This window comes from Crocodylus porosus, unplaced genomic scaffold (genome assembly GCF_001723895.1).
Source record: "Crocodylus porosus isolate Cpor-Errol unplaced genomic scaffold, CroPor_comp1, whole genome shotgun sequence".
In the NCBI taxonomy this organism is placed as follows: Eukaryota; Metazoa; Chordata; order Crocodylia; family Crocodylidae; genus Crocodylus; species Crocodylus porosus.
Genome location: NW_017728921.1, coordinates 6,092,847 through 6,108,215, shown reverse-complemented (window position 1 = coordinate 6,108,215; position 15,369 = coordinate 6,092,847). Strand labels below are relative to the sequence as shown.

The 15,369-nt window shown below is 49.3% G+C and overlaps 1 protein-coding gene and 1 long non-coding RNA gene across 2 annotated transcripts in view; one reads left to right on the top strand and one right to left on the bottom strand.

Annotated features, from left to right (window-relative positions):
• The first annotated feature begins 1,223 nt into the window (after positions 1-1,223).
• Positions 1,224-12,457, top strand: LOC109312722. The gene is made up of 3 exons (XR_002101892.1): positions 1,224-1,236; positions 5,703-5,704; positions 9,524-12,457. It is a non-coding gene; the product is annotated as an uncharacterized LOC109312722 (long non-coding RNA).
• Positions 12,458-12,489: 32 nt separating this feature from the next.
• Positions 12,490-15,369, bottom strand: part of LOC109312721 (filamin-interacting protein FAM101A-like) — a 21,558-nt gene continuing 18,678 nt past the window's right edge. The window contains exon 3 of the mRNA XM_019538908.1: positions 12,490-13,408. Within this exon, the coding sequence (XP_019394453.1) occupies positions 13,075-13,408 (334 nt within the window). The 3' untranslated portion in view covers positions 12,490-13,074. The remainder of the gene's footprint in view (positions 13,409-15,369) is intronic.

The following is a 15,369-nucleotide window of genomic DNA, read 5'->3' as shown; positions in this document are numbered from 1 at the left end:
CGAGTGTCTTTCCTATACCACAGAGCTTGGTGTTTCATCGATGGGACGGGAGGGCACTTGGAGTGTGGCACTTTGGGCGAAGGGAACTGGGACATGATGTGTCCCCATGATGTGGCTGAAAGGGAAAACGTTGCTGCAGATGTGCATGGTTAGAAAGCCAGCAACGCCGTTGCTCAGATTCCCAGCCGAGATTCGTGCCGCCAACCGAACCGATTAGCTTTTCTCAGCGTCCCGGGGGGAAACAGAGCAGTGGCTCTTGAGCTAGTCGTACGTGACACTACCCAAGTAGCAGAGCTGGGAGAGGCATCTCTTGAAAGAATGGAAATCAGGGCATGGGATCTGAACAGCATCCTGCAGCGAGCCCGTGGATCCGTGTTTGAAGGTCGGATACCAGCCGAGGCGTTCGGTGAACATAGTGGTATTATTGGTGCTTCATTTAGTGCCATGTAAAGACTGAATATGAACTAGGGCCACATGGCTTTCCCCATATGCCACGCGCCAATTGAGGCCTCAATGCACAATACACTTAAGCACGCACTTCACTTCCAGCGGGCATTTGAGTCCACCTCTATCTGGCAAAGCACACGGTGCAACATTTGAAGTCCAAGGCATTTCCGCCGGCGCATCGCCTCAGTGCTCAGCTGAATCGGAGCCCTCGAGCACTAGCACCGCCGGCTCCGTTTCCATCGCAAACCCCGGCCCAGCATCCGTGCACCGAGCCTCAGTTTTGGGGGTAAGATGAATGTCGTAGAAGTGCAAGTGATAAAAATCTGTCAGAGGCGAAGCAAAAACGTCGGTGACTGGAGAAGGCCCGAAAAGAACACAAAGGTTTTTATTTCCGGAGGAATTTGGCAGCGAGACCAATATGTTTTTTTAATTCACTGTATTTTCCTAGCCAGCCTCCCACACAAAAGTTGAACTGACTTTCCTGACTATGTAGCAGGTCATCGGTTTGTGTTTCTTGTAATCCAATGCTCATGCATTCAGACAAGAAATCAGTTGGGTCACTGTTTATTATCAGTAAGCATGGCGTGTTTAAAGGAAATGGGCAGATTTCAACACTACATCTATAACTAATTTACTGCTGGCATGTTCCACTCGTGCCCTTATTATTTACGTTGAAAATGATAAATGAGGGACTGATGTTTCTTGCTGGTTTATGAATAATCAGGTTTTTTCACTAGAAAACCTCAAGGGAAGATAGTGTTTCTACAATCCTCTGTCAAAGAGAATGCAGTTTACTCGGGGGGGGTTGTACATGTGTGTTTGTGTGTGCACTCACTATTAGTATCCATGCACTGTTCACACACATGCCCATTGAGGCATCGGCTAGGCCTTTTAAAGACACAACTATTAGCAACAACACAGGGCTAGCCTGAGACACGGCTATGTGTGTGTGAAAGAGGTAGCACGTGGAAGACAGACAGTAACTGAAGCGTTTTGTTCACTTGCAGCTTTGCACACCTATGGCTAACCAGACCACAATTCAGTCCACGGTTACCTTAGTTAAATCATGGTATTTTCAAACCGGCTGGATTGATGAGTGGAGGCTTGAGCTGCTCAAGTGTCTGGTTTTGGCTGGGTTCCTGTTACCGGGCAAGGTTATTTTCCAGCTATTCCCTGTATGGGTTCTTGACCATAGCTAGATTTGGAATAAGATTTGACAAATGGGTCTGTCATTCCCCTACTCCCCTGCAGTTCTGTTGCACATGATGGAGTGGGGATCTTAGCCAATGTTTTCTATTTTATCTAAAGCTGCGAAACTTGTGCACAGTATCAATAACTCCTGCTACTTTGGACAACTTCAGTTCAGGGTTGCTTCAGTCTGCAAAACTTGGCTCGGTCTGTCCTCCTGCTCTTGAAGGTGCCTACTCCAAATTAAAACACCATCCATTATAACTTCAGCTCCTTATAATCCCTAAGAGATCCGTGCAATTGCTCTTTGAAATATCCCAGGAGCAGAACTAATACCGAACATCATCTGCTTAAATTTATAACATCCACATGGCACAGTAAAAGGCACAAGATTAGAGCTTAGCTCATCTGATTTTTCCTTGCCAAAGTGCACATCCTTCATCTGAGACCAAGAATACTTTCTCCATCAAGGGCTTAGCTGCCACCTCCGCCGTCTTCCCTAGGTGATGTGCATGTCTGATGGTTTTGTTTAAACAACAGGAGCCGATGACCATGTGCATCATTTGGCCTTTTTAGTTACAACCATTGAATTAGTGGTTTGCAGGTATGTCTGCTTTTCTGAAGTCTTCTGTCTTCTCCATGTGATCTGGTTTGGTTTCTGCTTTATAGGTTAGGGCACAAGGATTTTCTTTTTTCTTTGGGTAAATTGCTCACCCAAGATTTTTTTTGTTTAGAAAAGTCACCTTTGTACAGGCTTTTCAACTGCCCGGCAGAACCGAATAAAGATACAGGACCCTGGTGTACGGTATCCTGTCCTACTGACTTCCAGACGCTGATGCATGATCCTGGAGGCCATTTGAAGTAGGCACCAGGCCCTGTGTACTTCGACAGTGTCATCAGCTAAAACCTTGATGACAAGGACAAATGGCGATTCACTTGAAATTTTGGACCGTGGACAGTTTTCATTTGATCCAAAGACTTGGAGGCCCACTGCTGTGTTGAGTTGTGAAGGGTTTAACAGATGCCGAGCGCCTTCTTTCCTGTTAAATCCTTTATGGCCTTCCCAGAAGGATTAATGATATACCCTACTTGCAGACAACCCAGGTCCTGGAAGACAGCTGCGAATTCTCCCCGTGTGCCCCTTGCATTTTCTTGATATGATTTCACGTCGTTTCCAGCAACATCTTTAAGCAAACTTCATAGTGAACACTTTAATCCTCGGACGCATGGTCCATCTGCCTCTACTATTTGCCAACCTATTAGGCCTTGCTGTTGTATTAGTATGGTAAGTCCTGGGGATGAAATAAGCTTTGCTTTGTCTCTCGGTAGTTCCTTAATGGACTGCGAAGTCAAAGGGCAGGATAAAGAGGCCTAATGGTATCTAAATGGCCTACAGTAAAAACTCAGTGGAGACGGGAATTATTTCGCTTGGACCTTTGGGCTTTGTAATTGGGTGTAATGGGAAAAGTGAAAGTGGAAATCTTCTGAATATTGGAATTGTGGATCATGAAACCATCTCCTTAGAGAGGCTCCTTGGCGGAAGTCATTTAAAACTAAGCTGGACAAAGTGCTTGAGAAGGCATTAATCATCCCAGTGCATGTCTGATTCGATCCCACCTTTTATCTGCCCTTCTCAGAGCCTTTGCAAACCGTAAGGAACTTCTCAGCACACGGCAGGATGATTTGGTGAGTGAAGGGCTCAGAGTCGGGACACCTGGGTTGTCTTCCCAAATCTGTCCCTACCCTGTCGTGTGAATGGGGCTGTGAGCTTAAGTAGGGCTTCTGGGCAATATTATAGTGCAAAACATGGGGAGAGTGATAAGAAGACCCCAGTGGAGCAGCATTGTACAGTATGGTCCCACCGCAGAGTGCAAGGAAGGGCAGGTGAACGTTACCGCCTATTCCTAGTATCATTTATGCCTCGCATCAGCTCACGTGGAGCCTGTGCTTTAGCCAGCAGAGCGTAAGGTGACATTGCCAAACACAGGGAAAAGTCACGGAGATGGACTGAACGCAAGAGTGTCCGATTCAGGCGCAGACTCCAACACCGTCTCTAGGGCATTGCTCTACCAAGTTGCCTCGCTGCCTCATGTAGACTGAAGGCAGAGCCAGCGGGTGCTGAATGACGCGAGGTTAGAGAGCAGCTCATCCATTTTGCCTTAGTGGTCTATCCGGGAAAGTTCAAAAACCAGACGGGCAGGATCGACAAAGAATGGTAAGAAAGGAAAATACCACCCCTCCCATGGTATAGATGAGGAATTAAAGAACACAGCCTTATGGCCAGAAGCATTTAGGTGCATCACGAGGCAGAGAAGCACCTAGTGAGATTTTCAAAGGTGCCTGAGCAACCTAGATATCAAATAGTTGTCTGCTTTCAATCCATAAGACAAGCTAATCAGCAGTTTGTGAGACCTTGGAGGAATCCTTCTAAAATGTACTATAGTCTGCTTGTAGAGTATTTCATGATGGCAGAAGAATGGGATACTGGGCATGCTTTTTCCAGCTTCTGGGGGACACGCAAGCATATTGACCTGTTGTGTTTGTCATTAAAAAAAAAAAATCTCTGCATTGCAAATAAAACATCTGGCCTCACTGGGACAAGACACAGAGATTTTGTGCACGTCCCTGCAAAGAACTATGTAGCCTGGCACTTGAATATGTGTGTTGAAGTTGCCAGTTAAAGACAAAAGGCTCAGACTGGCTCATTTGTGCTTCTACATGGAGGATGCTTGGCAAAATTGTCGAGCAAATTCAGGTTTCACTGCGCAGCTGATGTTTGTGTTCATTCTTCCTGACTCATCCAAGGGGAGGTGGTGCTCTCCCCTAGCCTGAGGGTCTTTAAGAGGAGACTGGACAAGCACCTGGTTGGGGTCGTCTGACCCCAGCGCTCTTTCCTACCCAGGGGCAGGGCGTTGGACTCGATGATCTTTGAGGTCCCGTCCAACCCTAAAAATCTATGAGATCCAAGGGTGACATTGGCTTATATGAGCTTTGGATGGACCCATAGACACTCTCCCCCACCCTGGGAATACCACAAGCACATCTGGAAATGTTTTCTGAATAGATACGGCATCCAGAATGGGCATAAAAATGATTTCAGTGAGATATCAGCACAGAAGTTCAGCTTTAGTGCTTGCCAGATACCATCTGGGTCCTTGAGCCAGCACCCACTTGGATGTGTTTTCTACCAGTCTTTTGAGCTTTTAAATTGAAATCTCTTCATTCCCTGTGTGTACTGTTGCTACCTATTCTTTGAGGAAAGCCAGAAATTACTGAAATCTGAGGCTCAGGCTTTTTCCTGAGAAGTCATTTTCCTTTCAGGGCTACAAGAACCAGAGCCAGAAAATAGACCCAACCAGACCTTGTCGCCAACTTCTTGTAGCCAGGCCACAGTGTGGCCTGCAGGTGCACCCGAGGCGACCCCCTTCTGCCACAGCCCTGTGACTTGTGCCTTTTGCTTCACCAGCTTAGACAGCCGATTAGGTCTCTTCCAACTTTAATAGTGAGCCGCTTATGAAATGAGTGCCCCACACTTAGTAGACTTTTGCGTGTCCTTTGCCAGCGCCTTCCATCGGCATAAGGCCATCAAGATCCATTGTACAGAGCACGGTATGCTTGTCCGTGATAAATCTAGATTATGACGGCAGTCACACGCTGCACTTGCTGCAGAGCACTTTCCACCTGAGGCTCTCAAAGCACTGGCTGAACATTATTGAATTTAATCTTGTTGTGTCACTTTGCACCTGGCTTCTGAGACTCAAACTTTTCAAGTGATTTTATGCACTGTCCAGTGGGGCAAAATAGCAAGCAAAAAGGCCAAAGGGCATGTCAGGGAGCGCTGCAGTGAGACGCAGCAGGCCTGCTCCACGAGCCCTACTTTCTGAACCAGCAGCAGTATTGTCAGCTTAGCCTTGGGCTGGGGATCAGTGTTCCTGCCCAACTCCACGAGCCCAAGGAAGTTTAGATACATGCTCTTGATCAAATATTTCTGGGGTTTCACATCCCACCGCTGACAGAGAAGCAGTCCAGTGTCTGGATCATTCAAACGATCCCATCTGGCTGTACAGCGGTAATGCCAGGGCGAAGGAAGGCTCTCGAGGAAGGACGAGGAAAGCCGCACACGCACACACTTGCTCTGATTTGTCCGCTTTATTCTGATATAGAAATTTGTTTCTTAAATTATTTTCTATGAGTCGCGCAGAGGAAGGGATTATTATGGAGAGGGAAAACAATCTACAAAAATAAAAGGGTATTGTGAAGTACCGGGTCACCACATATACACCAGGACAGGTCTGTGCAAGCACACAGAGGATTGGAATTATAAAAATAAAAATATGACATATCCAGAAAGAGGAGCCACTGACCATTTCCCCACCACCACCACCACCACCCCCTTCTCTCACTCTCGAGCAACTTTCGTTTTCCTCTTCAGCTCTCAATTTGCACACCAGGATACTTCGGCTTCTTGTGTTGATGGATGCATTCACCTTTGGGCCAGGGAAGGTAAGCCGGGGACTCTGACACCGTGAAATGGTTTGTCTGCGTGAGGGGTGGTTGGGGCACTTGGAAGTGAGCTGCACTTGTTGAATGGTGCTCCCCGTGATGTCAGTAGGGGCAGGGGAGGTCTCTGACCGCAGCAGGACCTGAGTTAATTTGAGACGGGGAGACCATAAGACAAGCGGGCACGCTGGCGCCCTTCCGCGCAGCTCTGAGACGTGTGTGCAACTGGCTCTTCAAAGGCACGTCGCTGGGCTGCGGCTGGTGCTCACCTTTGCAAGACAAATGTGGGGACTCGCATTGAGGCTGAATGGGGGTAAGGGTTGGTGTTTGTGTCTCGGTTTATTTTAGCCCCCTCAGAAAGGAGAATTTGCCCTTCCACCTCGATGCCCGTCTTGCTGGGGTCATCTGATCCCAGCGGCCTTTCCTGCCCACATGCAGGGGGGCTGGACCCGGTGATCTGTAAGGTCCCTTCCGGCCCCAGATGAGTCTGAAACTATGAATGTCAGGCACCAAGTCCAACGCCAACGATCCTAGTTTGCCGTGTTTCCTGACAGACTTGCTAACTTACATCTCAGATTCACACTTCTTCAAGTCTGCAGTTTGCTTTTCTTTGGTGTGTTTTTTTGGTTTTTTGGTTGTCTGATTTCCCCTCTCGCTGTCTTTTTTCCAATTACATATATACTAGCAAGACTCAGTCAGTAGAAGCAGTGAATAGCACACACCTGCCTGTGCCCCAGCTCACGGAAACGCTGCTATCAAATCCCAGCCCTTAGGTCACAGGTTTGGCATAAGCTTGAAGAAAACTCCTAGCCAGAGCTCGGTAAAAAGGAAGGGAGAAAAGCAGGTTGGTTTAAAAAAAAAAATGCCCAAATCATTTCTGTTCTGAATTGCTTGTGTTTGTTTGTTTTTCAATTTTTTTATCAAAATCATTTTTGAAAACTTTGAATTGAAAAATGTGGACATTTTAGTGCTTAGAGTTTTCCCCTTTTTTGCCAGACTGAGATGCCCACAATGCTCCTTCCTTCATCCTTTTTTGCAACATTACGGAGAGCCAAAAGGAACTGTGACAACCAGAATGGGCTCAGTCTGGGCTTCACTTCTTTTACCCCCTGGGACCACTGAAATCTAATAAAACAAATAGACGGGGAGAAAAGGAAGCTGCTTCCGTACATCAAACTATCGATGTTTCAAAATTCCTGGTTTTGATATAAAAAAAATCGACCAGTTTGAAACCTTCAGAAGTGTTTTGCAAAAGTTTCTGGTTTGGAGAAGGAAAACTATATGCACAAGGGAGAGGGGCACATTTTAAAAGACGATTTTTAACTAAAGCAGACGAGTCAAGAACTTGGACCACATGACATCATATCTCAGTACTCAGAGCAATACAATTTTTTTTAAAGCAACATTTGCTTATTTTCAACTGTCTGCAATTCGGGGGGAAAATAATGTATCAACATTGGTTTTAAAATTAATAAAATCCTTTTTTTTAAAAAAAAAAGTGATATCCATAACATGGGACAAATGGTCCCTTTAAATGTACAAAATGTGCTACAAACAGACCATTTATTTGCTGCTGGGAAGACTTCATTGAATAGGATTTAGCCTTTTCTAACTGTGGTGCCAAACCTAAATTCCACTTGTCTGGTGTTTGAGGTTGGGGGGGGGCTACAATTTTTGTCTTCCAAGCCACAAAAGAAGCAACACTCACAGCTCCGCTGGCTTCTGGCATCATATACATTGGTCACAGGGGTTCAGCTAACAAATGGATAAGAAGTACTGTGCAAGAAGGCAAGAAATGGCAGCTCCTGGCTATTGCAAACGTGTTGGAGATTGGTTTGCTGACTTGGAATCAAAGTAAAAGCTGGGCTTTCGCCCAGGAGAAGGCAGCAGTTCTCATAGGATTTGGGCTGGACTGTGTATAAATGCCTCACTATATCAATTTGAAACCAAACACAACTAACCCTTTCTAGCACAGGTGGGTGCATCCTGCTATGCCTGACATGGATAAAGCCGCAGTGAGCGAGAGGCCGCTTCAAGCACGTCTGCTGCATAAGTGACATTGCTTTAAACAAGAGACCTGAAACAGCAGACATGCAAATGTGGTGGCCATCCCACCGGCTGTGACTCCTGCTGAAGCCGCAGCGGCTTGCTGCCTGATTTCCCTGGGCGCTGGCTGGGCCCTTAAACATCATCCTGCTGCTTTGAAAGCCCATTCCTGCCGGGAACATCCCAGGGAACTCAAAAGGAGCCTCCTCCAAGCCTTGGCACAGCAGCCACACCTAATGGGTATCAAAGCCAGGTAAGAGGAGAGTGAGCCTGTAGATTGTCGCTGCTTGTGGATGCCCAAAACGTCACACCTTTGCACAACCGGGCAGCTTCTCAGTGCGGCCAACTCTGCAGGCCCATCAGCTCACAATGCTCGGCTGTGGCATGAGGACCATTGGCACATCCAGTTACCCGGATGGGAATTTGTACATTAGCATGGGGCTGCATGAGGAACGAAACAAGTTACTCCCCAAATTCTGCTTTGGTGCCCCCCCGACCGCCTCTCCTTGAAAACAAGTAGCAGATATATGACTGCACGTAGAAGACAGAGGATGTCTAATCTTGCAGGGGAAACCTGCCATCCCAGTGCCAGGTTTCAAAGAAGCAAGGCATCTCATCCAGGGAGGCAGAAAGTGCTGGAAGGTATTTAAAAGACCCCTCTACAATTATAAGGCACTTGGCAATATATAGTTCTGAGTTTTGACTTTTAGATCCACTTGTGCCAACCTGTAGGATCAGTTCCAGTTCATCTTGTCTCTGATGTTGCAGCCTCGTCATTCAAATGCACTGTAGTTGAGACTCTGCATATTTTCTTTTTTGGGTCTCTTGGCACCCAGCGACGCTGGCTTCATGCTGCAGTCTCCCTGGCATGCTCAGTCACCCCCTCCAGTCTAATTGCAATTGAAATTCTGAGCCGTCTGCTGTCAACCTGAGCAAGGCAAACCGTTCTGCAGCCGCCAGCGCGCAGGACCCAGGCAAATGCTGCTTGGCACAAGGTTTGGCAGGTGAGAAACCATCTCAGCACATTTTTAAGAAAAAGCAAAGTGTAGTGCGAATCACTGGAGCGCCAAGCAAGGGCGTGTGTGGTCAGTTCTTTCAAATAGTCTCTCTCTTCTGAATGCAGGTTTCAGTGTTTGCACAGCAAACAGCTCAGCTGGTGGGACTGGAAGGACAATGAAACCCAAGGGTGTGTTACTGCTGCGGGTCTCTTGTGCCTGACAGGCGCGGGCTCACAGGGGCCTTGATAAGACAAGGATCCTGCCTGGGCTTTGGACAAACAGAATGAAAACTGCATTCAGGACAGGGCTAAGCCTGGTTTTGAATAAGTTCTGCAAGGGCAAAGGTGGGCTGGTTCCCTGGGATGGTCCCATGAACCATGACCTGTATGCTCTTAAATACCTGAGGGGTGATGCCTGGCCCAGCAAGGTGAGCTGCACCACCCAGCCAGGAGCTCCAGGAGCCTCTGTGCCTGAGGGGAGAGGATAATGCCATGGGGATGCTCCAGGAGAGGAGGTGGGAGAGGCGTGCATCCACTTAACCACCCACGGAGACCATGCAATGTGCATTCCCCTTCCACACAAGCCAGCCTCACCTTTTCCTCCCATTTCAGGAGCACAGGCCCTGCAAGGTGCTGGCTGGGGGCACCAGGGTTGTGAAGGGCGCACAGTAGAGGTGGGAAAGGTGCCTTTCCTTCCCCAACATTAACGCTCCCGGGAGCCTGCCCCATTCTAACTGAGACTGACACAAGTGGGTAGCAACCCAGGTGCAGGGCCAAACGAGACGGTTGATCTGGCACTTGCTGGTTGCACTAGGTGACTTCCCAGGCCCTCCCAGCCACATCTTCCCCATATTCATGTTGCAAAGCAGATTTCTTATAAAGTAAAAGGAGGAAGCCCAGGCAGGCTGGCTGTGGCCCAGTAGAGCCTGGGTGCCCCGTGCAACGGCTTAATCCCATGATGGGGACAGAGTTTTATGTTCACAGCTGCAGCGAAGCGTGACTTGTGTTATGACCACCTGGCAGGAGTCCTGGAAGCAAAGCCATGGCTCTGTGGGGTCAGCTTGTTGAGAGAGACTCCCATCCTGTTTGTTCTCCTACACCCCGGCACTGTCCCTCGAAACCAAGAGGAGAGAAGACTGAAATGCAGCTCCTCGCTCCCCTTGCACCTCACTATTGCAGCCTAAGACCAGCAAGGGGAAGCAGGGCAGTTGTCCAAATGTGTGCAGCCTTGTAGGGGCTAGGTAGATCTGGCTGCTACCTTCAGTAGGGAGCAAGGAGTCGACTTCCAGTCACCGCAGGGACCAAGACTCCAAAGACTTTCAGGTTCCCCTTCAGATCACGAGGCCTAGAGCATCTGATCCATTAAGTCAACTTGTCCCTCCATCTCTTCTTTGGAAGCTCCTGCAAAACTTAAAACATGCATCTCCACAAGAGAGTTTGCTTGGGCTGTTTTGGACACATGGGTTGACCCTAACCCTGCCAGGGCTGCCCACACACATGCTAGACTAACCAAGGTGCCAGACACCCGGGATACCCCTATAGCAAGGACATACATGCAGTTGTTTAAAGCAGTCTCACTTGCAGACAGAAGTTCCTGAGGCCCAGATTTTCCAAAGAATCGAGGTGCCTAAGTCTCAAGCATTCGGATACCTTTGGGGATTGAAATCAATCAGAATGAGGCCTCTAAATACCTTTGATTGTCTGGACTTAAGTTGCTTCTGGAAAATGGGATTTGAGGTGCATTTTGAAAATCTTGCTCTTGGTGTCTAAATCCCTCTGAAATGTAGTGAGTTAGCTGTCCTGTTCCTCTGGGCTCCTTTGAAAATCCCAGCTGTATCAGCCCATGTTCAGATAGCAGCAACCGCTTTGGGATTGTCTACCACTTTCTTGCCCATCTGCATTGATACTGTTTTTCAGGCTGTCTATTCATGGAGCTTTATCCTTGAACATGCATTGAGGAGGTGTTGAGGGTGGTGATGTGGAGGATCCTGGTTCAGAGCGGTATGCACGATTTTCTTAATTCCTTTTGTGCACAGGGTCCCTGCCCCCCCTGTCATTTGTCATCTCCCTAGGGAAACTAAAGCAGCTAATACTCAATCACCGCAGGAGAGCTACCATGGGGAAGGCATGTACGGTATTCACAACAGCACGGCGGGGAAGAGAGCCTTGTTATACAACACGGTAGCCCCAAGGGCTGCTACTCTTTGCTAGCTCCCTTTCAACGTGAACATCAATTCAAGTCATGAAGCAGGTTGTCAGATGCAAGGGAAAGTGGTCTCTCTCCAGCTTGTCTTCAAACGAAAATACCTACGTCAACTTATCTAGCATCCCTAGCTTTACCCCATCAAAAATAACACTGAAGGGATCAAATCCATCCCTAGTGAAGGAGGCTCTGTGTGTGTGTGCACACGTGTGCGTGCGTGTGTATGGTTTCAGCAGAGTTACATCCGTGCAGTTGAATAGCGCTTGCCCCAGGGCCGTGGTGATAAGGAGATGCTGTCAAATGCAATTATGGCATCTGCTAGCAACTGCTCTCAAAGATCCTGCATGCTACAGGGGCTGGTTGTGTTGGGGGCTTCAAGCGGGTACTGGCAAGACCGTGATTTGCTAATGTTGCACATCCTGGCATTTAATGCAGCTGTAGCCAACCAATTCACCCGAAGGGTAAACCATCGACTTGGACAAGAGTGGATGGGGACAGGGAGGTGGAGAGAGGGAGGGGAAGTCCTTGTGTGACTTATGGTCCTGGCATACTGCTCCCAGAGTCAGCAGGCTGACGGGGGGAACAGCCCCATTGCCTTTGGGAAACATCTATCACATCGCCAAGCTTTAGCTTGGAAACCGTGTACTTCCTAGCGTAAGAGGAACGTCTTTGTCTCCTCCCGGGGATCCTCCTATCGTCTTTATTGTCTCGCACAACAAAACATCGTGTTTGGTCCTAAAGGAACTGTCCTTGCTCCTACATCTATGTAACATGATTGTCATAAGCCATCCTAATGTAAGATCTGGATAATCTTTAGAGAGGTCTTTTCTCCCTGTGTGTCTTTTATTCCTGTAAAATGAGCTTTTCACCCTATCCCTTGGGCAGTGTCCGCCCTAGGATGCAAATTTCCCCCCAGAGAGAGCTCTCTGCAAGCCTATTATACAGTATTTTGTTATGACATGTAAACATCAGACTCCTAAGAAGGGCCTCAGATGGGAGTTTGGCACTTTTACCAGCTAGGAAGGTGGATGCCACGTTTCCGTGATCGTCTCTCCTTTTCTTACAATAATTAAAAATAAAAATAAGGAAGAAATAAGTTAAGTCAAGGTCATTGCAGTGATACAGTATTGCAGCCATTATCCAGAAAGGGGTTTAGAACAGGATGGATGTTTTATGCCGACCTATCAAAGCAATGACAACCTCCCCCAGGTTTGAGCTCTTAGAGGAGCAGCTGGGAGACAACTGTGAAGGCTGGAGGGTGACTCCGATTTTCTCCAATCGCACCGAAGCGGCGATACCGAGTCTCACCTAGGCGCCAGCAAAAAACTCATGGAGCTAGGAAGCAGCACTATAACATTTGGCAACTGCGTAAATTAGGGGCCCTCAAATATCTGCTTTCACGTAAATGCTATTCAAAATAGAAAGGCTTAAAAAAAAAAATTAGAAAATAAAAATCCAGAGCGTGAACGTCAACAGTGTCACGAAACGAAAGCCAGCTGTTCGTGGGTGGCAGGATGGAGAGAGCGCCCGTGGAAGCCCCCTCCCAGAGCCGTTTGCACTTGTCCGAGACCATACGGCCCTCGCCACCTGTACTCGAGTGCCATCGGGGAGGGCTCTGGGCCAAGCCTGTCTGTCCGAGGAGATCCCAGGGAAGGACGTGGCCTCGCTGCAGTCACAGCTCCCCACTGGCGGATTAAAGGCTCTCGCTGTAGATGACACAAGGGCTCGTTTCCTCGCAGAGCTCCAGCTGCACGCTGGAGGCAAACCACCGCTTGGCACAGCCCAGGCTGTAGTTGAGGGTGGTCCGGTAAATGTTCTTGGCGCGCTTGGGGAAGATGATGGTCGTGCTCTGGAACCGCAGAGGCTTCTGCCGGGGCTCGAAGTTCAGCTGGGACTTGTAGTTCCTCCAGGTGCAGTTGGGGGCGGCGATGACCGTCTCGCTGTAGGTGGTGACGGTGGGGATGGGGCTGTAGAAGATGTCATCCCTGTAGTGCTTCTCGGAGTCGTATTTCACCTCGGAGTTGCACCTGTGAAGGGCAGCGAGAAGTCAGGCCGTGCAAACGGAGAAGGCGACGGCGGGAAGGCAGGAGGAACATCTTTGTCTCCTCCCGGGGCTCAAATGCTCGACCCGGAGCCCAGGAAAGGCCCTGCTCTGTGAACATCATCAAAGACTGGGACAGATAGAAGTCTCCCCCCGCTCCACAAGGCACCGAATGCCACTGCAGCAGCCCCAGGTTTGCAGCGGTCCCCATGGCTGCTTCACCCCGTGCAAGGTAGCTCTGCCCACAAGTCCCCCCTGGCTTCTGGGACGAAGCCAGGCCCTCCTCTCAAGCCCAGCTATATGCCTGAGAGCAACGGGGAGCCTCTTGCACAGGCTCCTGAAGGCCTGTCCTGCACAAAAAAAAAATGCCCTTAATTTTCTGGCTTTCGGAGTCTTCCATGGTCTTTACTTGGGTTTTCCCAGACTTAAGGCAAAACCTCTCTAATCTCAGCACCATGGTACGAGCAAGCATGGTACAAGCATGGTACGAGCATGGCAGGTACAGCAGAGAGGGGCACAACGGCTGGCTGCCTGCTGCCGGCCTCCCCTGCTGAAGTTACTTAGGCCAAACGTAGAAAAAACAGGGCTGGAAGAGCCCTCAGGAGGGCATCTAATCCAGCCCCCCTGCTCAAGGCAGGATCAGCCCTTATCTGGGTCAAATATTGGTCTGACCTGCACTTAAAAACCTCCTGTGATGGAGATTGTACAACCTTTCTACCAAATCTGCTCCAGAGCTATCAGAGGCCGAGGAGCCGGACAAACACAGACGTTCATCCCGGGGCCTCAACGGGAGAGCTGATGCTGGGACTTGCAAGGTTTAGGCACCTTTGTGACCCATCCTCCCGGGGCTTGCCCACATGCTGGGAAACAGCAACGCTGTGCTGGAAGGAAGCCGCCTGCTCTGGTGCAGCGGCCCCCATGGAGCTGGCAGGTGATGATGGGAAACCGACTTCAGATCAGGGAGAAAGCTAGAAGTGCCTGCCTCCATGATCCTTTTGGGGCACAAGGACTGTTGCTTTCCCAGCCTCTGCTCTGCTCCCCGGTGGACACTCTCAGGAAACCCTAAGGCAAGAAAATAACCCCGTGGACGTAGTGTTCACGGATGGTGCTTACAGGGAGCTTGACGGGCTCGCTCTCATTTCACTGCTCCAAACCTTTCAACTGCAACCAGCAGCTGGGGAATTTGCAGCTCCCTGCAACACGATGAAAAGCCGGGCGAGTGCTTGTTGGTCCCCTCCACCCTGGAGAGCTTTAGCCCATTGTGGCATACGTAACTTGATCTCCCTGAATGTATTTTGCTCGGCTAGGTGTGTAAGCAAGCCAGTCGTTTGGTGCTTATACAACTCCTGTGCAATCGCCATAAAAACGTGCCTGCCAGCAGTTCCTTGGCAATCGCAGCTTTCACGGGGTACGTGTCCAGAGCAGGGCTCGTGTGGGAAAGGGGGAGGGGACGGCACGCACATTCCTCCGTCCCCTTCCCCCGCTCCCTCCATTTTTAATTGTTACCACAAGCCGCACTGCAATTGCCATTTCCAAGTGGAGTCCATGCCGGCAAAAAAGAGCGTGAGATTGACGGCCTCGGTTGCAGTGCCTGCAGCAAGGCCACTGCCTCCCAGCACCGGCTGTCCTGCGTAGCAGGACCACCCTGATGGCAGCGGAGGGGGTAGCCCCATCTCCCTGGGCCAGCCTAACCTTGATCTCTCTGCTGCAAGCACAAATCAAGTGGGTGCCAGCTACAACGGTGCTGCTTCTTCTGAGGCTGCGAGTCTGCTGGGAACTGGGCTGAGACCACCAACTCGTTTTACACAGGCCACCAAAAGGCTCTCCAGATGGTAATGGTTTTCCATCACAGCTTTGGCTGGATTTGATCTGCACTGGAAATGAAAACCTCCATCTCCGATTACCAACCCCTGAACCATCCGACATCCCCTCCCCGCCCAGTCATTC